The sequence below is a fragment of the Puntigrus tetrazona genome, unplaced genomic scaffold, assembly GCF_018831695.1.
Source record: "Puntigrus tetrazona isolate hp1 unplaced genomic scaffold, ASM1883169v1 S000000401, whole genome shotgun sequence".
NCBI lineage: Eukaryota > Metazoa > Chordata > Actinopteri > Cypriniformes > Cyprinidae > Puntigrus > Puntigrus tetrazona.
The window spans coordinates 1,032,501-1,057,500 of NW_025048054.1; the positions used below are offsets into that span (position 1 = coordinate 1,032,501).

The window sequence follows — 25,000 nt, forward strand, 5'->3', positions numbered from 1 at the left end:
CCAAAGCCTAAAATTCAATAGGTGAAAGCGGTCCGTGGTGCGAGTCCATTATTTCCCCATCTCCCGTGCAGACAGGTTTGGCCGTCATCATAAATGATTATCAGATTGGGCTGAAGAGTAGGTATAATCGCCGATGATTGTGTTTCTCTGACGTTTTTTTACTCCTGACCACGTCGGCGACCTCTCTTCTGATTGTGTCAGAAATAAAAGCCCTGAAGCACGAGCCGAGCCGAGCCGAGCGCTCTCCAGCCGCTGTACAGTGGAAGCCCAATCATATAATTACAGCTGCAGGAGTCCATCAGACGGACTCTCTGTCCTGCAAAAGTCCTTCAGCCGTCGGCTGCCAAACAACCGTCAGAAAATACGCTTCTTTGAGTCAGAACAGTTTACTGAACCTTTTAGACACACACACACACACACACACACACAGGTCTAGATCTAGGCCTGTATAGAAATATATAGAGATATGGATGTTAACTGATGCGCTTTGTGATGTTTTTATCAGCTGTTCGGACGCTCTTTCTGACGGCACCCATTCACATCCACTGCTGAGACACTGATGCAGAGACCGATCCGACGAAGAAGCAAATGCAACTTTACTCCTCAAATGCAAAGTTCTTATAAAGCATATGTATATATATATATCTATAGGTATACTGTATTTATGGGTCAAAGACAAAAAAAGGTCTAAGCAAACTACTTAAAAACGCCACTTGTGCTTGATCAGCTTACAATAACACATTTAAAGTCTGTGTGTGTGTGTAAGATCCACCAATTTACCACACACTGTTTACGAAGGAAAAAGATAAAATAACTGCAAACCCTTTACTGACTGACTTAGAGATTTAACAGAGGCCGTTTTTAACCGAATAGCCGCAGCGCCATCTATAAACCTTTTTTTTTCACGTTTTTACTACTAGTGTTTCACCTCTGCGCTCTTCGCTCATTCAGTCTAACAACTTGAATTTTTACATTTAATTTTACATTTTTTAAATTTGCCACTATTACTTTTCTTTACTCCTTTAAAATGCAATACGCTCCCTTATCCTTTTATATATTTTAATAAGCACGTTTTTTTTTTAAATTGTAAACATAAATACTGTCAACACTATTTGAATGCTAAAGTGGACCCGTTACTTACATTTAAAGTGCTTTCTATGGTCATAAAATCACTTTTGTGAATTTCTTTCGATGCTGAAACCTTGACGTCTTTGACCCACACGTTGTTTTTCTTGCTGCTAAACATTCAGAACGTTTCCGAATCTATTTGCCAATGTCTTCTTTAACCCTAAGATGCAGAAATAATAATAAAGTGTTTGATTTTTGCATTAAGCTGATGAAAGTAAGTGTGCATCTGGTCAGAGTAAGAAATGAAAGTACGGCACACAAAACACATAATGACATCAATCGGTGTTTTAAATCCTAAAGGCTGGACTGTTCCGCGTGGTTCTCCCTCTAGGGTTTATTCTAACGCTCTGCATGTCGTAAACGGCGGCGGGCTGTAATTCACTTCACCTACAGGGAAATGAGTCACTCACACCAGAGACAACGAGCCATTGTGAGCCGAAGACGTTTATGAGCTCTACGATCATACACACACGCCTGCTAAACATGACAAAACACACAAACACAGACGCCAGAGGGACACACTGTATAAAACACTATTTATGTGGTTTAATAACAAAACACGTTTCTGCAATGCGACGTATTTTCATATGCATTTCTGGAGATGGCTTCTCTATTATCATGAAGTTATAGCGTTTAAAGTTGACCTTCGGCATTACTGACACACTATTTTCTGATTTGATACTGCTCCGTTTGGTTAAAAGCGCTATATAAAGGTGATTTGACTATACATTTGCGACATATTTACAGTCAAAATGAATTATTACCTAGCCCAAAAGCTGAAAAGCCAAAAATAGATCTAATCCTATTAGATATGGATGTTAACTGATGCGCTTTGGATTACTGTGATGTTTTTATCAGCTGTCCGGACGCTCTTTCTGACGGCACCCATTCACATCCACTGCTGAGACACTGATGCAGAGACCGATCCGACGAAGAAGCAAATGCAACTCCTTAGAGATCAACGCATGAACTTTTATCAGGATTAAGGTTATCTCATATAATCTGTCAGTCTAGTAGACAGAAAGACAAACAACATCTAAAAATAAAAGCGTGATGTGGTTCACGCCAGCGACCTGCAGAATATTGCACCGCTGCAAGCACCGAAAGACTCCGACACAGGCTAATAAACCTCACCAGAACGTCAGCTTCACTCAGATTAATACCGCGTTGTGTTTCATGATAAACGGCCGACTTTGTCACAGCAACACGAACATTAATCGTGTACGAATCAATCTTTTTATTTTTAGCTCATTCTGAAAATAACAGAAAACGGCTCGCTCAGTTTTATAACGTGACAGAGCGACAAAAAGTCAAAAATTGCTGAAACGTTGCGAAGACGGACGAATTACGAATGAAGCAAGTAAACGTTGACTCTAAACGAAGAGCAGCTAAACATTAAGCTTCAATTTCGTTCGCTTTTCGTCTTCAGTACTCCAGGTTTGTCAACAGAGAGTATATCCCTCCGTCTCTCGTGGGACATGACGGCTTTCCGTCGTGAGAGAGGCTCACAGGGCTGTACTTCGCTGCAGGTGTATGTCGCATTCTGTCATTTTCTCAGAGACGCTTCCGCTTCTCAACAGCTCTATTGTTTTTCTACAGAGAGCAATTCATTTCGCCCGTTAAATGTCAGCTCACACACGTGTCCTCCACCAGGCTAAACCAAAAAACGCTTCACTGGAGTCACGTGCAAAGACTATCTATTATTATCTTAATCTATTATGATTAATGATTAGTTCGTAAATTATCTGGTCTGCAGTGTTGCACCAAAATAACGACCAGAGATTACTTCGTTTATCAAGAAGAACTTGAGAAAACGGTGCAAACACAGAATTTGGGCAATATTATGCAATCAAGACTACAAATGACCTTCCTCACAGCAGGCTTTGATGAACTGATGTCACCGATCAAAAGCGATCAAAAGTGACATTTATTATGTTAGTTTAAATGCCGCTCTATTTATCTGTGATCCTGAAAAATAAAATGCATCAAAGTTATTGTGCAGCAGTTTCTCGGGCAGCAAATCAGTACATTATTCTGATCTCTGAAGGATCACGTGACGCTGAAGAGTGTAGTGCACAGAAATAAATGACACCTTAACACGCATACGCAGAGAAAACACAACTTCACCATTTTTAATGCATTTTTGATTAAATATGTAGCCTTTAAAAAAAACTTTAAAACACATTTAAAATAAAAACAAACATTTATGTGTTTAGAAATACATTACAAACGTTTAGCAATAGCACAAATAATGTTTTCCATAAATAAACAACTGAAGGGTTACAAAACAATATCGTGCATTGACTAATAAAGTAATCTTTATAGCTATCGTTCTTGTTTATCGGATTCCAATGTAATGACTAAAAGTTTAACCTATTCATGCGAGGTTTGACAAATTCCGTAACGCTCCGCGTTTAGTGATGAATGAAGTTTCACTCATAGGGCTCTATATGAAGATATATTGAAACTATTTGTATTGTATAGAGCAACAAACGTGAGCTGATTTTTCAGGATGGCCGGAGCGCACCAGTTTCAGCGCTCCCAGGCGTTGTATATTTTCCCTCCTGCCGAACACACCTTCTCGATCTCTTCAAAGTGAACTTCCCTTTTCGCAGACGTGCCGCCGTTTCCGCCTTCGGCCGAGGAGCCCTTGGTGTCCGTCGACGCCCTCCGGTGCTCCAGCTCCAGCCGAACGCATCCCGTCAGGTCGCTCTCGGTGAAGATCCGGTTGGTTCTCGAGCCCAGGCTCAGCGGGTGACCGCTTATAGCCGTGTTCAAAGGGCTTCCAGCTCTGGGCCGCTTGATGCTGAATGCCGTCTTCTTTCGGGCCCAGCAGCACGCCCGGCGCTGACACGCCGCCTGGAAGCCTCTCTTGAAGTTCTCGTTGAAGTAGCCGTAGATGATGGGGTTGACGCTGGAATTGGAGAAGGCCAGCCAGTGAGAGAGAGGGAATACGTAGCTGGTGAGGAGCTCCAGATTGTCCTCGTTTGGACGGGCGTAATCGGTCAGGAGCATGAGGGTCCACAGCGGCAGCCAGGACAGCATGAAGAGCAGCGCCACCACGATCAGCATCTTTATCACTCGGGTCTTCCTTTGAGACGCCGGGCATCTGCCGCACCCGGGAGCGTCGGGCGGCTCGCCGCTGGCCAGGATGGCCGTGCCGTACAGCTTGGCTCCGATCCGGCCGTACAGGAGCATGATGAGCAGCAGGGGGATGACGTAGACGTGTACGAACAGCACGGTGGTGTACACCTTCCTCATCTCCGGGTCGGGCCAGGTCTCGTAGCAGGAGTACAGCGGGGACGTGCTGTTGTCGCTGTGAACCACGGAATGCCCTTTTTCTCGCTCGACGGTCAGCATCACCACCGAGGGAAACATGATGGCGAGAGCCAGCACCCATATCACCCCGATCGATACCTTTGCGACAAAGAGAGTAAGTTTGGGCTTGAACGGGTAAACGATGCAGCGAAACCTGGGTTTCAGACGAGGAGAAAACACATACAGGGACGTTAACCCAGACTGCTTGCTACCTAATGTGGTTTATTATTTAGAAACGTGACTTTATGAGCAAAGAGAACCCAATCAAACGAACGAGACAAAATATTTCCAGTTATTTATTGAGAAAAAATATGCATTGTTGCAAAATCTGTGCTTCCGGTGTTTGGTTTGACCGCATTTTCCGCAAAAACTGCATGTAAAGTTTCTTTCAAGTGCGGTACATCTTGAGCCCGTTCCTCAGTACAGAACCACTACAACTCTGTGGACTGCTTTTTTCAGCTCCTTCCACAACATTTCAATTGGATTAAGGTCCAGACTTCGACTCGTCCCTTCTTTGTTCCTTGGTAAAGCGACTCGTACGCTTGGGCTCATTGTACTGCTGCACGGCTCACTTTCTCTTGAGGCTTTGGGAGAATTTGCTGGAATTCCCAGCTAAATTTTAACTAAAACAATTATTCGATCAAAAAGCATCTTAATCTTCAGCAAATTGCAGACTTCTTTGTAATCAGCAGTGGCTTTCTTCTTGCGACTCTGTCATGCACACCTTGGTGGTTTAGTATTCTCCTGATGATGAACATTAGCCAATGTGAGGAAGGTTTTAGTTGCTTAGAAGTTCTCTGGGTTCCTTTGCAAACCAGCTTCTTGCTTTTGGAGCGTTCTCCGTTGGTGGACCGCTCTCGGGAAAGGAATTGATAGTTTTCATGTGACGTCACACCCCTCTGGAGCGCAAAACAAAGCTTTGCTTTTAACGCAATTAGCATTATGTAGCAAAATGCAGATATTAAAAGGTGAAATTCAGTAAACACCTTATTGATTTTGACATGCAAAGTTTGATGTTAAGTGCTTTCCCACAGAAAACCATTTTAAGGAAAACACTGAACTATTAAGCAGATTGCATTCATATTCCGGCCTCATCTGCTTTCCTATGTAAACTATGCAAGATTACTGATATTTTAATATTACTGTTTGAAGTATTTTAAGGCATTGTAAGTGTTTCTACAACATTTCCTTGCGCCGTTTAATGATTAATATGGATTGCAAATGTCCGAAACATTTGCTCACATACCTTTGTTTTATTGTTTTGAGAGGTGATATATATAAGAAACCTGTTTGAGTGTGGATCTGTGGAGTTTAAACCCTTTAGAGACGGTTTTCTTGACTTTTCCAGCCTGATGAGTAACAGCAGCTCTTTTTCGGAGCTCCAGATTCACTTCAACAAACACGATCAAACTTTGCAGGCAACGACACCTGATCATAAACACCTCTGAACAGCCTCAAAATACCAGAGATTTAATGCACAGATACACAACAATGGATCATTTTGAACGAATGATAAATTACTTTTTTTTGTCTCACTTGTTTGATTGGGTTCTCTTTGTTTGTTTCAGGACCAAATACACATATATGCAGACCTAAAATTATACTTGAATTAATTACATATAAATTTAAGCACATGTAATGTTTTCATTTTATTATTATTTTATTTAATTTATTATTATTTATTTTAACCATTTTATTTTTTGAAAAGCTCATGAAAATGGTGCAACAGCTTTGAGTTTCAGTCCATTTTAGTCTATTTTTACGGAAAAGGGTTAAAGCTTTTTTGGTTTTACCGTACTGCTGAGCTCACCCTTTCCAGCTCTCGCCTCATGTTTTCAGCACATAACAGGAACAGCATCATGTAAGAGCCGTTGTAATGACCATAAGTTCACCGCTGCGTTTCGTGAGTCTAAACCTCAATCAGCTCTAACAATGTGCTAATTAGAGCCTCCAGCAGAGCTAAGCGCTCCAGATACGAGCCACGGCTGACGGTACCGCAGCGCCATTGTTTCCTACACAAACATGCGTTTCTCCAATGCCCATTTCATTTGACTCTCAAAATTATAAACGCCTACCTGTCCACAGCGATGGCCACCAATGTGAAAACGGAGGAACAGACGGACGTTCCTTGCACCAGACCGCTCAGTTTGCATATCATGTTGCTGAAAGGCCAACCTGACAGTGACAGAAACATCATCACGATGAGTCTCGAAAGTCACTTTACTACATTAGAGCAAGTTTGATGACATACGTTGATGTTGGCTGGAATAGAAAGCTTGAAATGACGTTAAAAGCTTGGCTTACCCTTAAATATAAAATTCTGTCAATAAATACACCCTCGTGTCATTACAAAGCAGGCTCTCTGAAGAGCTAGAACTTCAGTAAAATAGTGACATCGGCTGTTTTTACGAAGCTATGAGAATGCTCTTTGTGTGCAAAGAAAACAATAGTAACGATTTATTCAGCTATTCTTCTTCTCAAGTTGCCGTCTTCCACCATTTTGGAGAGTACTCCAAAAAACGTAACCAGCGGTGTTTGCGATGCGCGCAATTTCGTATTCGAGTATTCTCCAAAAAAAAACGGCAGAAAATAATACTACGGATGAAAAAGAAGGACTTATAAGCTACGCTAAAAGTTCATCAGCGTGTGTTTATTAATGCCGTGTTGCACCGCAAAACTAAAAAAAAAATATATTGTGACCAAATCGTGTGCTCGTGAGACCTACGGAGAAATTTCACGAAAGAAGGAGGAGTCTGGAGCCTGGATATCGATGATATAGTCTGTGTTTTTTTTGTTGCGTAGCTTCTCAGTGATTTTTTTATTTTTTTAATATGAATTGAGATAAACACCAGCTTTATATCAGACACCCTGTTTTTTAAAATATTGGCATCGGCTATCAAAAAACCAATATCGGTCATCTACCACAGCTAGCACGTTTTAGCACATTGGCAAAAAATTAAAAAGGAACTCGTAAACTCGTTCTCCAGCTCCCCCAGAGTTAATAAGTTGAGTTTTACCGTTTTTGAATGCGTTCAGACGATCTCCAGATCTGACGAGAACTCATCGAATCCAATTAGATGTTAAAAAATTACCAGAGTTTCAATATTTATCTTATTTCAAAATTGACCCTTCTGTATTTATATTGTGTACTAAGAGCGACGGAAATGTTGTGATTTTCTCTTATTATGCGCCTGCTAATCATTATTATTATTATTATTATTATTATTATTATTATTATCATTATTACACCAGAATCTAACCATATGAGCCTAGAAAACCACAACGTTTAATTTCCGTCGGTACACAATATTAATACAGAAGGGTCTAGTTTTAAATAGGAAAAATATTGAAATGCTTTGGTCATTTTTTAATGCGATGCTACTGGTCTAATAGGATTCAATGATCTATGCTAATTTATGCTAAATGTACTATTGCTACACCGGGAGATCGGCTGAATCTGTAAAACTCACTAACTCTAGGGGAGCTGGAGAATGAGCCTATTTCCAAAAAAAGTGGAGCGTTCCTTTAACACAGCGTTGGCGTACCCTAGGCTAGTTAAGAGGCTTTGCTAGTGACAGACATAATAATGACAGACTTCGTGGCAACGGTGAGTTTTGCGCAGCTAAATATTGTTACATGTTTCCACACCTGTGATGAGGTTGTCCACTAGCGTCGTAGGAATGCAGAAGATCCCGACCAGCAGGTCGCTGACGGCCAGATTTAGGATGAAGATGTTGGTGACGGTTCTCATGTGCCGGTTCCTGAGGACTATCGCACAGACCAGACCGTTTCCCATCAGGCACAGCAGGAAGATGAAGAGATACGCCAGCGTGAAGAGCGCGGCCGCCGGCAGCGAGTGCTGGTAGTAAGGGGACCGGACGGTGCCCCCTGCTGAGCTGGAGTTGGTGCTGTTGGTCTGGTTGGTGCAGGAGACGAGATCTGACAGGATGCAGACGGAGGCGGCGTCCCACAATTCCTCAGAAGCCTCCATGAACGCAAAGCAAACGCTGAGAACAAACGAACACAAAAATAAACCGACTAAATCATTTTCTTCAGTTTCAGATCACTAACGCAGCAAACATGTCAGAAATGTAAAAACATTTAAACGTTACAATCATTACATCAGACTCAAGAAGGGAAAAAATTTGTGCTTTTTTGGTTTAGTTACAAGTTGCTGTTGTTTTTTTAAATGTTTAGTGTTAAGTAAATATTTTCTTATTGTTTTGTAATTGATTTTTTTGTTGTTGAAAAGCTAGAAAAAACAATAAAAAAGCAAATGGTAAAAAAAAGGGAAATAGGGTAATATATATAAATGGGGAACATGCAAAAACCCTTTTCTTTTTGGTGCATTCCTAGTAAATAAACAAGCTTATTTTTACTTTACGTTTTTTGTTTGGATTCTGAGTTGTTGTTTTTTTTAACAGAATTATAAGGAAAAAAATAGCACTGTGAGGTCAATAGATCCCAGTTACTTTTCTTTTTTTATTCTACGGTAGAAAAAAGCTTGCATAAATACCCCTGACATTTAGCAACAAAACACATTTAAAACTGAAAAAAGAAATACAGTCGAAACCTGTTGACAGAGCACCTTTTAACTTTTATAATCCTTCACATTGTGAAGCATAAGTGGTTCAAAAACAATCAATAAAACCATTACTGAGAACTCAGGTCAAAACACACTAGATTTTTTTATATAAAAGTCTAATAACACACATGCTTGTTTTGTAATTGTCTTACATTAGAGTGTTTTTTGTAAATGACAATATCACGAACTCAAATTTACTTAAAACCGCATTATTATTGTTATTATTATTATTATTATTATTATTAGGACAAGACGTCACGTGTTTATTTATCATACTACAATTAATGTGGCACAAGCTGAAAACGTTAATTTAACGTCTGTATAACGAATGTATATTTTCTCCTCATTACAACAAACACGAAATGTTTAATAAAGAAGAATTAAAAGCCAAGACTTTAAGTTTAATTAACATAAACGCACTCTGAAGTAAAACAAAAAGCGCGCCAACTTATGAGGCGCCCATCTCTCATCGTTTCTGTTCGTCTAGAAACATGAGTGTTTATTAAAGACATGTTTATTATCTTTAAATGTAAATATTTAACACGATTCGTCCGTGTTCTGTAGAAAAGGAGAGACTGAGAGAGAACCGATCCAAGTAAGTTAGCCGAAGTAGTTGATAACGTTTGCGTTTAATCGGTTAATGCGGGTCACGGACATCTTACCTCGCTGTCCTCCGGTCGAAACGGTGAAGTAAAGGCGGTGGAGGAATGAAACGAGCGTTAAAAAAAAGCGCTCGGTTGAGACCGCGTCCGTCTCTGAGCGACTCCGCGCCGATTCCCGCGCGCGCGCCCGTCTCGCGCCCGCTGCTGTCCGATTCGCGAACGGGTTGATTCGTTTGAACCGACTCTTCACTTGAGCGTCGTTAAACAAACTGTCCAGCGAGACGCTTAGTCTGCAAAACAGAGCAGTATTTCACACAAAAACCTGCAGTAATTGCGTTACAGTTCAGCAGACATTAATACAACTGAGTTCTCGATTATGGTGTAACAGGAATAAATGTTTTTATATTGTATTCGATTATATATATATATATATATATATATATATATATATATATATATATATATATATATATATATATATATATATATATAAGCACACTAACTGGTAAGAGGGCATTTTTGACTCTGACGACCCGAAATGCTCCGCTCAAATGAACCGACTCTCTGAAACGAGTCGCGTTCGCACGTCACGCGCGCCCGTAGCCCCGGTGTAATGACCGGACCTGCTGATCACTAATCACCGGAACGACTCTAAACAATTGCTTTAAGTGAAGCGTTTATAATGAATGCTAAAACCGGTGTAATTAGAGTGACTCGCGTGCTCATAATTAGGTCGACACGCAGAGTTGCTTTACTGTGGGAGACTCGCTTCTCGTGTAATTCATTAAACACTGAAATCTAAGAACAGCTTAGCTGGCTGTGTGTGGTGGGAAATAACGAGTGGGTTTCTTACATCTGATGTGTATCAAACTCGCAAACAGAACTTTCAGACTACTCACTGAGGCCGTTTAGAAAACGCATGCCTTGTTTTAATCTCATAGTGCATCCCTCCAGCCAAAGATATCAGCTGAAGCACCTGCATGTGGGTGATCCTCAGTGAACACCTGGGAAAAAGTCCCACAGCTACAGAGCGAGAGCGTCTCATTCAATCCACAGCTGATGTCTTACTTTATGCATCTACGCCAGATTTAGTTTCTTTGCCAGTTTGTTTTTACGCACCAAAGAGAGGTTTGCACGCAGAAGCACGCTGCTTTCTTCTGCGTCTCGTCGTGCCGGTGCGTTCATTCGCCAATGCAACGTTTAACACGTTCGCTGCAATCATCATGACTCCCGTTAAACACCGTGAGAAATGCTTTGGGTCAGAAAGCGCGCGCGCAAATAGCTGCCGGTTTAATAGACTTCGCTCTTCTTATCTCTCTCTCTCTCTCTGTAACTCCCCGGCTGTGCTCGCTGACATTTTGATGCAGGTTCGGCTGGGATCCCGAAAGGGTTCAAAACCAGCAGGAGAGACTTCTCGGGCACAGAGCTCCGTTTTTACAGCGGCCTGTTAATCTCAGCAAGAAAGCGAGAGATAGGAGCGCTTTAAATCAACGTTTACACCCGTATTTCCCACCTCCGGTGCTGTTATTTTTTTAATACCACGCAGCCAAAACGCTGTTGAGATTGCTTTTGTGCATATTGCTCTATTCCCTTTATTACTGTCTTTCATTGGTTTTTTATATTTGTGGTATCTGCTGGTCCAGAGGAAATCACTCACAGCAGGACGGTTTCTTCAGTCAGTGGAGATGAAAACATTGTTATAAACATTGATATCTGTTTGTTTCAGTCTTAGCTCTGTCGCCAGCGCTCTCCAACACTTAATGGTGCAAAAAACAGAAAAATTGCCCGAAGATTGCGAAAACTGCAACGGCTGACTCTCGTGCTCCCGGAGATCGGCGCCTCTGCAATGGATGTGAATGGGTGCCGTCGGAACGGCTGATGAAAACGTCGCAGTAATCCACAGTTTAGACAAACAATGAAACGAGTCCAGCGTTTAGGCGTTTTTAACATTTCGTGGCTGGATTTTGACGTGAGACACAAAAGGAGATGGGTTTTTTTGTTAGGAAGAAGCATTTTTGTTAAAAAAAAAGGTCTTAATGTATTCTTTGAAGGACTTTTGTCTTCTCCGGATGTTAAGCGATGGACTGCGGTGCTGTGATGCTAGTATCAGACTCTCATCCCGACGGCACCCATTCACATCCACTGCAGAGACGTTTCTCCAGGTCTGAGCTATTCTCTCACCTTCACCAACTACATCCCAACGAATCTGAACCAAAACTGGCTGATTGGCTTCCCGTGTCTCAGTCTCAGGTGCAGAAGTCCAAAAAAAAACCCAGAGATTGTTAGAGCTGCTCACTCTCTATCTCCTCTTCTTTCTTCTTCAAAACAACCTGTTGCTTTAAACTCCTTTTACAAATAATGAAGGTCTTCTGAAGGTTCTAGAAGAAGCTGGGCGCTGTAACTGATCACGAGGAGCTTTGCCGAGGTTTAATTGGCAGCTTAATGAAGCTCAGAAAGTTTGAGGCAGGCCTCAGAAATGCCACCCACGTTCCCAGCGGCTTTCACAGAATCCCTCCGAACGAACACTTCCTCTTCCTGTGAAGAGACGCACTCTAGGGGCAATCGTTAGAAAGCTTGGGTTTCCATGTTTTTCCGACTCTGTTTAATATTCACATAACCCACCAAAAGTTTGAAGTGGATTGTGCGTCGTTAAGTCACCTTTTTTTAGTTGTTCGAGTTGCTTAGCAACCGAAACATCAAACAAATGGTGTGTTTTTAATTCGTATGAGGATGCAGAAACTTCCTGGGCGTTTTTTTTCTGCACTGTTTCTTCTGCATCATGGATCGTTGATGAAGAAGAAGCCTTCGGGGTCCTAAAGCCTTCATTGGTTTTGTCAACCGCTTTCACTCAAGGCTGCCAATTAAAAGCTAAATTAATTAGTAATTGACGCATGCATTGTAGGTAAGATGCAGATGCATGGAAAACTAAGGAAAGCTAAGTAAAAAGAAATAATACAAGCTTGTTTTCTGTACTGTATATGATACGGCGCTTCTATTTTTGGCCTGTTTTCAGGTCAGATGAATGAAAAAGTGAATATCTGTGTCTGTATAACACTGCCATCATGTGGGCTTGGTTTACTATTACACAAAAATGCAATTCGTTCTCCTTGAAGTCAGCGCTAAAGCTGTCCATATCATACCCTGATCTCGTCTTCGTTTTATTTCATCAGCACCTGAAGACCATAAACATCTCATTTTTAGGATTTGCCCAGACTAGAGAACACATGCCCTTAAAGTAATACCTAAACTAAAAAAATCTAAACGTGCTCACCCTCAGGATGGGTTTGTTTCTTCTTCAGGTTCAGCCGGATGGGTGCCGTCAGAATGAGAGTCTGATAAAAGCGCCGCAGTGATCCGGTCCATCAGTTAGCATCCGGAGAAGATAATAATAATAATAATAATAAGTTCATAGTAACTGAAAAAGTCCATCTCCCGTTGTCTCTCGCGTCAAAATCCAAAAAATAAAGGTACAAAAGCTGTCACCTTTTTTAAAAGGATTAATACATTTAAAGTTGCATATTGGTGCTATTAGTACCTAATAGGTAAAAAGTGTACGATTCGAAAAGATACACTATTGTGTGTTTGTTCGGAGCTGCTAGATCTGTGCAGATTTCTCTCCCGTTTCAGCCCCGGACCCTTCTTCTCATGACGGACTTTCAGTGCAGTCATTTGTGTCGTCTTCTGTCTTCTCCAGATGGTAACTGATGGATGCGATGCTTTTATCAGACTCTCATTCTGACGGCACCCATCCGCTTCCATGACACTGCCTATTCCTTTAATAAGAGTTCACTGCGGTACAAAAGTGTCTCCCGCAGCGCCGTTCTTGGCGGGATTTTCGTCCGGTTTCTCCTGACCTTCGGGCTTCAGGTCACCTCGGTCCGTGCCGGCGGCCGGAGCGAACCTCTGCATCATAGCGCTCTTCCATTTCACGCTGGCCTTGGGTCCGGGAGCGTCCGAAGGCTCCCGCTTGATCTCGTCCTCTTCTTTGAAGATCTTCAGCCGTGAAACCAAAGACGGTTTGTCCTCCTCAGCGATCTTCGGGGGTTCCTCCTTGGCCCGGACGTCAGGTCTGCGGCCTTTAAGGTTTCTCCGTGCAGGCTCTGCGCTTTTATCAGTGTCAGGGACCTCGGACTCGCTTGAAGCGTCGGCCAGAGAAAACGCCACCCTTGCGCTCCGAGCCCGTGGCCTGAGGTCTTCCGGCTCGTCCGGGTCGGCGGTCAGCGGGCTGCTGTCTGAGCTGCTGCTGTCCAGCTGTCTGCGCCACAAGCGGCGGCTGCTTCTTCTCGCCGGAGCCCGGATCGCCGGAGGACTCGAGTCTCGGTGAATCTCGGAGGAGCCTGTGAGATCAGAAACATCTTTAAGTCTTGGACTCAATGAAGAAATCATGCGTTTGTCCAGCCTTTATTAAATTAAATCCCTGACATAAAAATAACAGTTTGATCATCTTAAAGTGCGTTTATTGAGCAGCATTTCTTTTTTCTGACATGATGTGTCGTTATTAAGAGAAAAAATCTGTAGTTTTAACAAGAAAAAAAATAGTTAGAATTTAATAGTTAGTTTTAACACCATATCTTGTTTTTATGAGAAAATAATAACATAATAAAATAATATCTATGACATAAATGAGTGGAAAAATAATGCTGTATAAAATAATTCAAATAAATGCTGTTCTTCTAAACTTTCATCTGTGTATCCTGAAAAAATAAAATGCATCGCGGGAAATCATTTTTTCAGTTATTCTGATTTCTGAAGATCACGTGACGCTGAAGACCGAAGAAAATCACAGAAATAAATCACACTTTAACACACCTTTACAGAGAAAATGAATATTTCACATTTTTACTGTTTCTGATCAAATAAACGCAGAAGATACTTCCTTCAAAAATATTAAAGCGCCTTTTAATACGTTCACGTTTGCTTATATTTTGAGTATGTTTAGCCATATTTAGGCAGTTTTGTCTTTTATAACAATAATATTTTTAAACAATTCTAAAATGATATTTATATGATATTCATATTTTTGTCTCGTGTGTGTGAGCACATCCGTACTCTGCATGTGCTAAAATATTTATATTAATACAGCCTTCTAATCGCTCCCCCTGAAAGTGCATGCATTGTTTTTATTCACATTTCTAAAATGTATTTCTATCCTCATGCACCCAGAGCTCCTGGAAACCTCTGCAAATAGATTTGTTCTTCGTGCAGGCATGGAGAAAAACATTCAAATGATACTGGGATTCTGTAAAGACTGACCTTTAACACAGGTGGACGCCGCAGGTGATGACCGGCCCTGCAACGAAACGGTTAATTATATACACGTTACTGTCACAATAACAAAGTGGATGCCTTCAGAAGGCTCTAATGCCCAAATTTGTTTTTGCATGTGTACAGTAGGATCCTTCATTTGATTTCATGCACGAATGCAGGCCTCTCCCCGAAAAACATAGTGCTTGCTCTCAGAATACTTTAATATTAGGTGATAGAAAACAATATATTCCTGTGTTGTGCGTGAAAACACAAAGTTTATTGGGGAAGCGCTCTAGTTTCGCCAGCTTCTCGCGGGAACACAGATGTTTTAAGAGCAAATGTGAATGTTTTTGCAAGACAAAAAAGGACAAAAGTGAACAGCATTTAGATCGGACGCAATAGATCACAAATGCAACGAAAGCAAAGGAAGGAACCGCTTTGTTCCCCCTAAAAGAGCACAAAGTTACTGTAAACGAGAGCTTTGCAAAGGAGCGCGCGTTCTAAGGGGAACGCGGACACGAGAATAATCGTTTCGTGAGCAAAGACAACACAGATCGGGAACCAAAGCAAGGTTTTTCTGCGCAACTCAAACGCGTTGCACAATAACGCAGCGTTTCTCTGAACGATGCAAACGAATTTGTCTCCTCAGATACTAATGAAGGACGTTCACTCATTTAGAAATGAACAAGCTCATCTGAGGCACAGAAGCAGATATATAATACACTGCATCGTTAGGACATTTCGTAAAGATCCATGAACTTCACTTATGATTATTAATGTGCATTGCTAAGGACGAGCTCAGATGCAAACGGGAAGCTCATTTCTTCAGCGTTCAGATGATGCATAACTCTCAGATCCAAGAAATGAACCCTTCTGACCGCTTTAGTGCTCAGGGGTCACAAATAAGATTTTTTTTTTTTTGTTCAATCCAAAATACGTACTTCTCAAATGGAGAAGGCACGAACAAAATGATCGTCTAGGCTAGAAAGAGCGCCACTGACCTCCAGGTTCCTCAGTCGGCGTCTCCTGTTTCTGGCCAGCATCTGGTAGAGCCGTAGCTGCTTCCTGTACCTGCGGCTGCGGCGGAGCGTCCGCGAGCGCTTCGGAGAGCCTCCCGAGGGCGACGGGGACGAGTCCGTCCCGGAGCTGCGCAGCTGCAGGTCTCTCACGGAGCAGGTCACCGGCCTCGGGCGGATCGAGTCTTGGGAGCGGTTGCGGAGCATTTCCACCCGCTCTCGGAAGCTCCTGGGCCTGGGCTTCAGAGATCTGCCGAAGTTTAGCATGGGAACCGGCATCTTCCATATCCGGATGGCTCTCCTGAGCAGTTTGTGCGAGCGGGTGTTGAGGTAGATGGCGGGGTGGGCACCGCGGATGCTCCGGTTCGGCCGGCGGGTCTGCGGAGAAGAGCCCCGCTCCGGTTCTTTAGCAGCTGACGACTGAACCTCCGAGGAACCCGTGGATGAGGAGGGAGCTTCTGGCATTGCTGGACAAAAAGAAACTTGGCTTAACTCCGAACGGGTCCAGAATCGCTCGATCAAAAACACGGGCGAGGAAGATGCAGAAACGGGGGATCTCGTGTATAAGAGTAGGCATATATAGAAAATTAAAACTGTAAAATGGGAAAGTGTGGATCCAGACAGTGTTGTGAAGCTTTAGGAGAACTGATGGAAGCTATCTACTGCATCTTTGCTTTTATAATGTTACTGAACATGATCCAGATGCAGTATTCGATTCTGTCAGCTTTTTGCTCAAAATGTTGTTTTTAATCTTAAGCTTTGATTTAAAAAAAAAAAAAAAAAAAAAATATATATATATATATATATATATATATATATATATATATATATATATATATATATATATATATATATATATATATATATATATATATATAATATAAAATTTTTTTTATTTTTACTTTGTTGTTTCTTTTCATAATTTCCCTGCTGTATAGAAATTACACTTCCCGTTAAATTGAGCTTTTTAAAATATATTCTGAAGCAATTTTAATAAAAAAATTTTAAAAAAGTTTCAAAAGTTTTGGCCGTTTTTATTATATTATTTATTTTAGTACTTGTTCTAAATGACGTTTTTTTTCCTTTGGGAACTAAATAAAATAAAATAATTAAATTTTTTGCATTTTATTTGATTGTATTTAAATTCCTGTATATTTTATGTGTATGCATGTTATTATTCATGTATTCATTCGGTGATTCGTTTTAACTATGATGATCCTAACCTGGACCAGACAGTTATGAGTTGTTTTAAATAAATGTTTATAAAAATATTTGTAATAAATAAATATATAAATCTAACTCCGAGTTACAAGAAACTACACACACAGTGTACTCATGCTTAGTGACCATACTCTAACTTAAAATACACTGAAACTGATCCGAGTGTACATGAACCAATGATACGGTGTCTTATCTCAAAGAGATTCGATCAAGATCATATAAAGTTGTAAATGATATAAAGTGCACGTGAATGAGTCTGACACACCTGTGGTGATTCTCTTCACCTTGGTTTTCTTCTTCTCAGTCTGTGATCGACGATTTTCACTCATTTCTGCCGATCAGCTTCTGAAGTCTGTAACCGATGCGATCCGATTTCAAAAAACGCTTCACACTCGCATCGTTTGAATCGACTCTTTTGTTTCGAATCGCTCGGAAGCATTCGAACGCGCAGCGAGTCATTCAGCTTGCGACATTGATTGCCACGAAGCAAGAATACTTTTTATTTTATTTTTATTTTCTGTTAGATGCATGACGAAATTCATTAAGAAGAGGTAAAACTCTGATGTTTATTTCTCAAGCCATTAAATCACTGATGTTATGAAATAAATCTCGTATGAATGCGTTAAAATCTCTGATATATTCTCTGATATAGGCTATAATAAGTACAGTTTCTGCTTTTGCAGTCCCAATAACCTATTAATATTCTTGATTACTTTTTTATGCATAAAACTTTAGATACAGAGCTGAAATCGTCTGTGTGATTGGAACACTATTATACAAGTTAGAGACTCATCAACCAAAAATAAGCAATAGAAACAACACAAGATCATAATATGACGTATAATCAGATGTTAAATGATCAATAAACGACTCGTCACATCATCATGATTCTTGAGTTTAACAGTGAAGATTGCCAAAGCAGCTAAGAGTCAAATTCCACTTTCAGACGGACCGGACAGGATTCCTCCAGCTCTCTCTAGCACGGGTCATTGATGAGGACATGATCAGGTATGATGTGGTGTATTTCTCTCCTTTGATTCTGTGGTGATTTGTGCTGAAGGTTGATGATGTCAGGTCTGAAAGTGGATCTCCAACCTATTAAATATAAAGAGTCACAGTTCACGGATCAACAACACAGAAAACATCCTGTGTAGAATTGGATTTTACCTTTGCTATAACATAGGGTGTTATGGGTGGTTGCTATGGTGTTGCTAAGGAGTTCTGAGTAGATTTAGGGTGTTATGGGTGGTTGCTATGGTGTTGCTAAGGAGTTCTGAGTAGATTTATGGTGTTTTGGGTGGTTGCTATGGTGTTGCTAAGGAGTTCTGAGTAGATGTAGGGTGTTATGGGTGGCTGCTATGCTGTTGCTAAGACGTTCTGAGTAGATTTAGGGTGTTATGGGTGGTTGCTATGGTGTTGCTAAGGAGTTCTGAGTAGATTTAGGGTGTTTTTGGGTGGCTGCTATGGTGTTGCTAAGGAGTTCTGAGTAGATGTAGGGTGTTATGGGTGGCTGCTGTGGTGTTGCTAAGGAGGTCTGAGCAGATTTAGGGTGTTTTGGGTGGTTGCTATGGTGTTGCTAAGGAGTTCTGAGTAGATTTAGGGTGTTTTTGGGTGGCTGCTATGGTGTTGCTAAGGAGTTCTGAGTAGATTTAGGGTGTTATGGGTGGCTGCTATGGTGTTGCTAAGGAGTTCTGAGTAGATGTAGAGTGTTTTGGGTGGTTGCTGTGGTGTTGCTAAGGAGTTCTGAGCAGATTTAGGGTGTTTTGGGTGGTTGCTATGGTGTTGCTAAGGAGTTCTGAGTAGATGTAGGGTGTTATGTGTGGCTGCTATGGTGTTGCTAAGGAGTTCTGAGTAGATGTAGGGTGTTTTGGGTGGTTGCTGTGGTGTTGCTAAGGAGTTCTGAGTAGATTTAGGGTGTTATGGGTGGTTGCTGTGGTGTTGCTAAGGAGTTCTGAGTAGATTTAGGGTGTTATGGGTGGTTGCTGTGGTGTTGCTAAGGAGTTCTGAGGAGATTTAGGGTGTTTTGGGTGGTTGCTATGGGAGTGTTCGGAGTGGATTTTAACATGTTGCTATGGTATAGTATGTTATAGGCGGTTGCTATACTGTTGCTAAGGAGTGCTGAGTTTTTTGGGTGGTTACTAAGGAGATTTGAGAAGGCTTTACAGTGTTCCTCTGGCATAGAGTCGATTTTAGATGGAACTTTGCATTGATTCGTATGTGTTTGATGATACAGAGATATAACTAGCGACTATCCTTCACTGACAGAGGAAAAGAAGTTGGAGGGATGAGTGGGCGTTGGTGTGGTATACCGTGAACCGGATCAGACCCATGAGTCCAGCGGCTGCGGAGTCCTCTCCACTAAACCAACCGCAGGCCTGCTGGTCCTGATGAAGTGCCTTTTATCATTCACGCCCTGAAACACATTCAACATCACCAAGCCATTAGCTTTTTTTTTATATTTTTAAGCTCTTCGATGAGTCATTCCTACTATGCAGTACATTTTATCGCACAATCATTTCTTCATCAGCTCTGGAGAAACATTGCAAGCAGTGGATGCTCTGCAGTGAATGGGTGCCGTCACACCACAATAATCCACAGCACTCCGGTCCATCAGTTAACATCCAGGGAAGACAAATATAAGTCCATAATAATGCTGAAAAAGTCCCTCTATTGTTGTCTTTCACATCAAAATCAAGCCACATATTTGTTTAGAATGTTTTTTTTTAAACGCTGCTTGATCCTGATTCAAACACTTTTTCACTGGAGAAAGAGTTATTATGGAGCATATTTAAAAACAAAGATGGATTCATTTCATCTTTTGTCTTGGACCGGAGTGCTGGGGATTATTCTGATGTTTCTAATCAGCTGTTTGGACCCTCATTCTGACGGCACCCATTCATAGAGAGACACATTTCTACAGAAAAAAACTCACTCTGATCTTAGATGATCTGATGGTGAGCACACTTTCAGCAAATGTTAATTTTTATCAATAGTTTCATCTGTTATGCAATTCATTTGTGATTTTAGGTTTCGGATTATTTTAAAGCATTTTTGCCAACTTTGTTGCTTTTAACGATGCCATATGAATACGTTTGACATGAATGAAGAGTTAATGTTTCTGAAGAACATAAATAAAAGATAGTGGACCTGAAAAGTTTCTCGTTCAATCATGTGACACGGAGCGTCTGCTGCTCGCTCTGCCTGATCAACAGTGCAGTATCCATCTGCAGCAGAAACACAAACACATCAAGGCATTAGTGCATTAAACACACACACACACACACACAAAATCACACACACATGCATACACTTAATTCTAACAATAAAGCTTGCATGGTGAAGAAGGTACAGCACTTCTGTCGTTCTCATGAATGCAGGAGCCTCATAAACATGTCACTTTCAAGCAGCAGGAAACAGTGACCTTGGTTCTTCTCCATTAAGGGCAGTGTGATGTCATCGTTCCCTTGCTTGGCGTTCCTCTGTTTTTTGGGCAGGCCTGAGACGGCTGGCTGAAACACACGATCAATATTCATCCTCAGCACAGTGCTTTCAAATTAATTTCATAAGTATGGCTGTGAAACAGGCATTGATCCGTCTGTCTTTAACTGCTGTTACCTTGAAGTGTGTTTTGTTCCAGCCGGCCTTACACAGCGTGTGTCGCAGATCCTTATAGGCCCAAACCGTCTGCAGGATGTGTGATGCTGCTTTGGTCTCGCGCACCGATTGGCTGAGACGTTCACAGATCAACAACACAGAAAACATCCTGATCAGACCAAAACTACTGCTTTATATCTACTGTCAAGGGTTGTTTCTGTGGGAGAGGATTTGTGGATTTTACCACATTGCTATAACATGGTGTTATGGGTGGTTGCTATGGTGTTGCTAAGGAGTCCTGAGTAGATTTAGGGTGTTTTGAGTGGTTGCTATGGGATTGCTAAAAGTGTTTTGAGTGGATTTTAACATGTTGCTATGGTATAGGATGTTATAGGCGGTTGCTATACTGTTGCTAAGGAGTGTTTTGGGTGGTTGCTAAGGAGATCTGAGAAGGCTTTACCATGTTCCTCTGGCATAGGGTGTTGTAGGTTATATATGTATTGTCCTAATCTGTTTGTTTTATTTGTTTTTGTAATTTTGGTGTATTACAGAAAAAAGGGTGTTCTGGGTGGTTACTACGGGGTTGCTAAGGAATCCTGAGTGGATTTTACCACGTTGCTATGGCATAGGATGTTATGGGTGGTTGCTATAGTGTTGCTAAGGAGTTCTGAGTAGGTTTTACCACGTTGCTAAATTATAGGGTGTTTTGGGTGGTTGCTATGGGGTTGCTAAGGAGTCTTTAATGGACTTTACCACATTGCTACGGCAAAGGGTGTTCTAGGCAGTTGCCATCGGTTTGTTAAAGGTGTTCTGAGTGAATTTTACCATGTTTCTATGGTATAAGATGTTATAGGTGGTTGTTATAGTGTTGCTAAGCAGTTTTTAGTGTTTTGGGTGGTTGCTAAGGAGTTCTGTCAAGGCTTTACCATGTTCCTCTGACATAGGGTGTTCTAGGTTATATATGTATTGTCCTGATCTGTTTGTTTTATTTGTTTTGTAATTTTTGTTTAATTCTAAAAAAGGGGTGTTCTGGGTGGTTGCTATGGTGTTGCTAAGGAGTTTTGAGTAGGTTTTACCACGTTGCTAAATTCTAGGGTGTTTTGGGTGGTTGCTATGGAGTCTTTAATGGACTTTACCACATTGCTATGGCAAAGGGTGTTCTAGGCAGTTGCCATTGGGTTGTTAAAGGTGTTCTGAGTGAATTTTACCTTGTTTCTTTGGTACAGGATGTTATAGGTGGTTGTTATAGTGTTGCTAAGCAGTTTTTAGTGTTTGGGTGGTTGCTAAGGAGTTCTGAGAGGGCTCTGGCATAGGGTGTTCTAGGTAGTTGCTACGGGGGTTGTTAAGGAGTTCTGAGTAGATTTTACTATTTTTGCTCTGGCATAGTGTGTTTTGGGTGGTTGCTACGGGGTTGCTAAGGGGTTCTGAGTGGATTGTACCACGTTGCTCTGGCATAGGGTATGTTTTGGGCGATTTGCCACCTGGTTCTGTTGATTGACACCAGTTTCTGGATTCCCTGTCCCTGGATGAGGAATCTGGCATTCTCCAGGTTCTCAGAGATGATCTCCAGTATAGTGTTCAGGACGGCCACCACTGTGTCTCCCTCCAGGTTCTTGGCAGGCCGCTGCTGGCCGCAGGGCAGGTTACTGACAAGATCCCTCATGGCGTAACTCCCTGACCAGGCAGCAGAGAGACCGTCAGCCTCAGCATCACATGGAGAGCATCAGAGGAAAGCTGCTACTCTGGATCTTACCGATGAGATCTTTGTTCTTTTGGTCGATGGCGAGATTTCTGAGAGCGATGGCGATCGCTCGAACTACTTTATCAGCATCCGAGTGCAGCAGCTCCACCAGCACCGGCAGACCCTTCTCCTTGCGCACTGTTGCTCGGATATAATTGGACCACTGAGAAAAACAAAGAGAAAGATTGAAAGTTATGAAGCTTTGATTCATACTTTAATGCTCTGGACTGTGATCTTTGCATTTGTGTTTTGAACAGATAGTTTTACTTGTTACTTTGAAGAGTTTTCTCTAAAATCATTAATAGTGTTATATTGCATAAAAATATTAGGCCTTATAATATTTAGGATTTATATTATGCATTTAAATTACACAGTATTAAGTTAAACATACTAATAAGCTTAATGTGCTGTATATTTTTCATAAATCGCAGATAATTTAAACTGGTCTGATTTTCACAAAAACTATGCTAATGTTAAACTGTGTAATATCAATGCATGGGAATTTTATATGTAATTCAAAAACACATACAAACTTTGATTGTATATAAAATATAGGCCAATATAGCTTTTACTTTTTACTTGTGTATTTTTGCCATTTTAGTAGTTTTTAAAATATTTATATATTATATATAATATAAAATGATATTTATATATATTATGATCTTATTTAAATTATAAAGAATTTATATTTAAATGTGTATAGTTCATGTATACTTCATGATCAGAATTTATTTCCATTCAGAAGTACTTCAAATCAGAACACACAGTTCTGCTGGTGAAGATCTAGTTTACTTGCTATTTTAGTGCCTGAAAGCAAAACTCTACTATCTCAGTCTAATCCAGTGATTATTCAATGCTCAGAAGTGCTGCTGTATCAGTCTAGTACCTTGCAAACACCTCTGCATTGCATCCATAAACACCTACACATTGCATAACAGCAGCCAATCAGATCACAGGTCATCTGATCGAGAGCTCATGGTCAGTCACAGATGGTCAGTTATAGACGATTAGTTCCAAGTGATCAGTTGTAGAAGGTCAGTGATGTTCAGTCATAGATGGTCAGTCACTGATGGTTAGATACAGACAATTAGTAACAAAATGTCACAGATGCTCAGTCACAGACGGTCAGTTACAGACAATCAGTCACAGACGGTCACAGGCGGTCAGTTACAGACAATCAGCCACAGACGGTCAGCTACAGACAATCAGTCACAGACGGTCACAGACGGTCAGTTACAGACAATCAGCCACAGACGGTCAGTTACAGACAATCAGTCACAGACGGTCACAGGCGGTCAGTTGCAGACAATCAGCCACAGACGGTCAGCTACAGACAATCAGTCACAGACGGTCACAGACGGTCAGTTACAGACAATCAGTCACAGACGGTCAGTTACAGACAATCAGTCACAGATGGTCACAGACGGTCAGTTACAGACAATCAGTCACAGATGGTCACAGACGGTCAGTTACAGACAATCAGTCACAGATGGTCACAGACGGTCAGATACAGACAATCAGTCACAGACGGTCAGTCACAGACAATCAGTCACAGACGATCAGCTACAGACAATTAGTCACAGACGGTCAGTTACAGACAATCAGTCACAGACGGTCAGTTACAGACAATCAGTCACAGATGGTCACAGACGGTCAGCTACAGACAATCAGTCACAGACGGTCACAGACGGTCAGTTACAGACAATCAGTCACAGACGGTCAGTTACAGACAATCAGTCACAGATGGTCACAGACGGTCAGTTACAGACAATCTGTCACAGATGGTCACAGACGGTCAGCTACAGACAATCAGTCACAGACGGTCAGCTACAGACAATTAGTCACAGACGGTCAGTTACAGACAATCAGTCACAGACGGTCAGCTAAAGACAATCAGTCACAGACGGTCAGTTACAGACAATCTGTCACAGATGGTCACAGACGGTCAGCTACAGACAATCAGTCACAGACGGTCAGCTACAGACAATCAGTCACAGACGGTCACAGACGGTCAGTTACAGACAATCAGTCACAGACGGTCACAAACGGTCAGTTACAGACAATCAGTCACAGACGGTCAGTCACAGACAATCAGTCACAGACGATCAGCTACAGACAATCAGTCACAGACGGTCAGCTACAGACAATTAGTCACAGACGGTCAGCTAAAGACAATCAGTCACAGACGGTCAGCTACAGACAATCAGTCACAGACAGTCAGCTACAGACAATTAGTCACAGACGGTCAGTTACAGACAATCAGTCACAGACGGTCAGCTAAAGACAATCAGTCACAGACGGTCAGTTACAGACAATCTGTCACATATGGTCACAGACGGTCAGCTACAGACAATCAGTCACAGACGGTCAGCTACAGACAATTAGTCACAGACGGTCAGTTACAGACAATTTGTCACAGACGGTCAGCTACAGGCAATTAGTCACAGACAGTCAGTTACAGACAATCAGTCACAGACAGTCAGTCAGAGACGGTCAGTCATGGATGGTCAGTCGCAGATAAACACAGACGGTGAGTTGCAGATGGTCA

The 25,000-nt window shown here is 41.5% G+C and overlaps 2 protein-coding genes across 3 annotated transcripts in view; both read right to left on the reverse strand.

The window, feature by feature from the left end:
- Positions 1 to 3,250: 3,250 nt before the first annotated feature.
- Positions 3,251 to 9,795, reverse strand: npffr1l3 (neuropeptide FF receptor 1 like 3). The gene is made up of 4 exons (XM_043231750.1): positions 9,694 to 9,795; positions 8,095 to 8,453; positions 6,522 to 6,621; positions 3,251 to 4,600 (listed from the first exon to the last, which is right to left on the reverse strand). The coding sequence occupies exons 2-4, from the start codon at positions 8,435 to 8,437 to the stop codon at positions 3,661 to 3,663; spliced, it is 1,383 nt and encodes a 460-aa protein (XP_043087685.1). The 5' UTR covers positions 8,438 to 8,453; positions 9,694 to 9,795; the 3' UTR covers positions 3,251 to 3,660.
- A 7,815-nt stretch (positions 9,796 to 17,610) lies between these two features.
- Positions 17,611 to 25,000, reverse strand: part of arvcfa (ARVCF delta catenin family member a) — a 23,260-nt gene continuing 15,870 nt past the window's right edge. For both annotated transcript variants that reach the window (XM_043231700.1, XM_043231699.1), the window contains exons 12-18: positions 22,465 to 22,615; positions 22,193 to 22,385; positions 20,733 to 20,844; positions 20,539 to 20,626; positions 20,265 to 20,341; positions 19,427 to 19,530; positions 17,611 to 18,212 (exon numbers count right to left, since the gene is read on the reverse strand). In XM_043231700.1, coding sequence (XP_043087635.1) covers positions 19,438 to 19,530; positions 20,265 to 20,341; positions 20,539 to 20,626; positions 20,733 to 20,844; positions 22,193 to 22,385; positions 22,465 to 22,615 — 714 coding nt within the window. In that variant the 3' untranslated portion in view covers positions 17,611 to 18,212; positions 19,427 to 19,437. The remainder of the gene's footprint in view (positions 18,213 to 19,426; positions 19,531 to 20,264; positions 20,342 to 20,538; positions 20,627 to 20,732; positions 20,845 to 22,192; positions 22,386 to 22,464; positions 22,616 to 25,000) is intronic.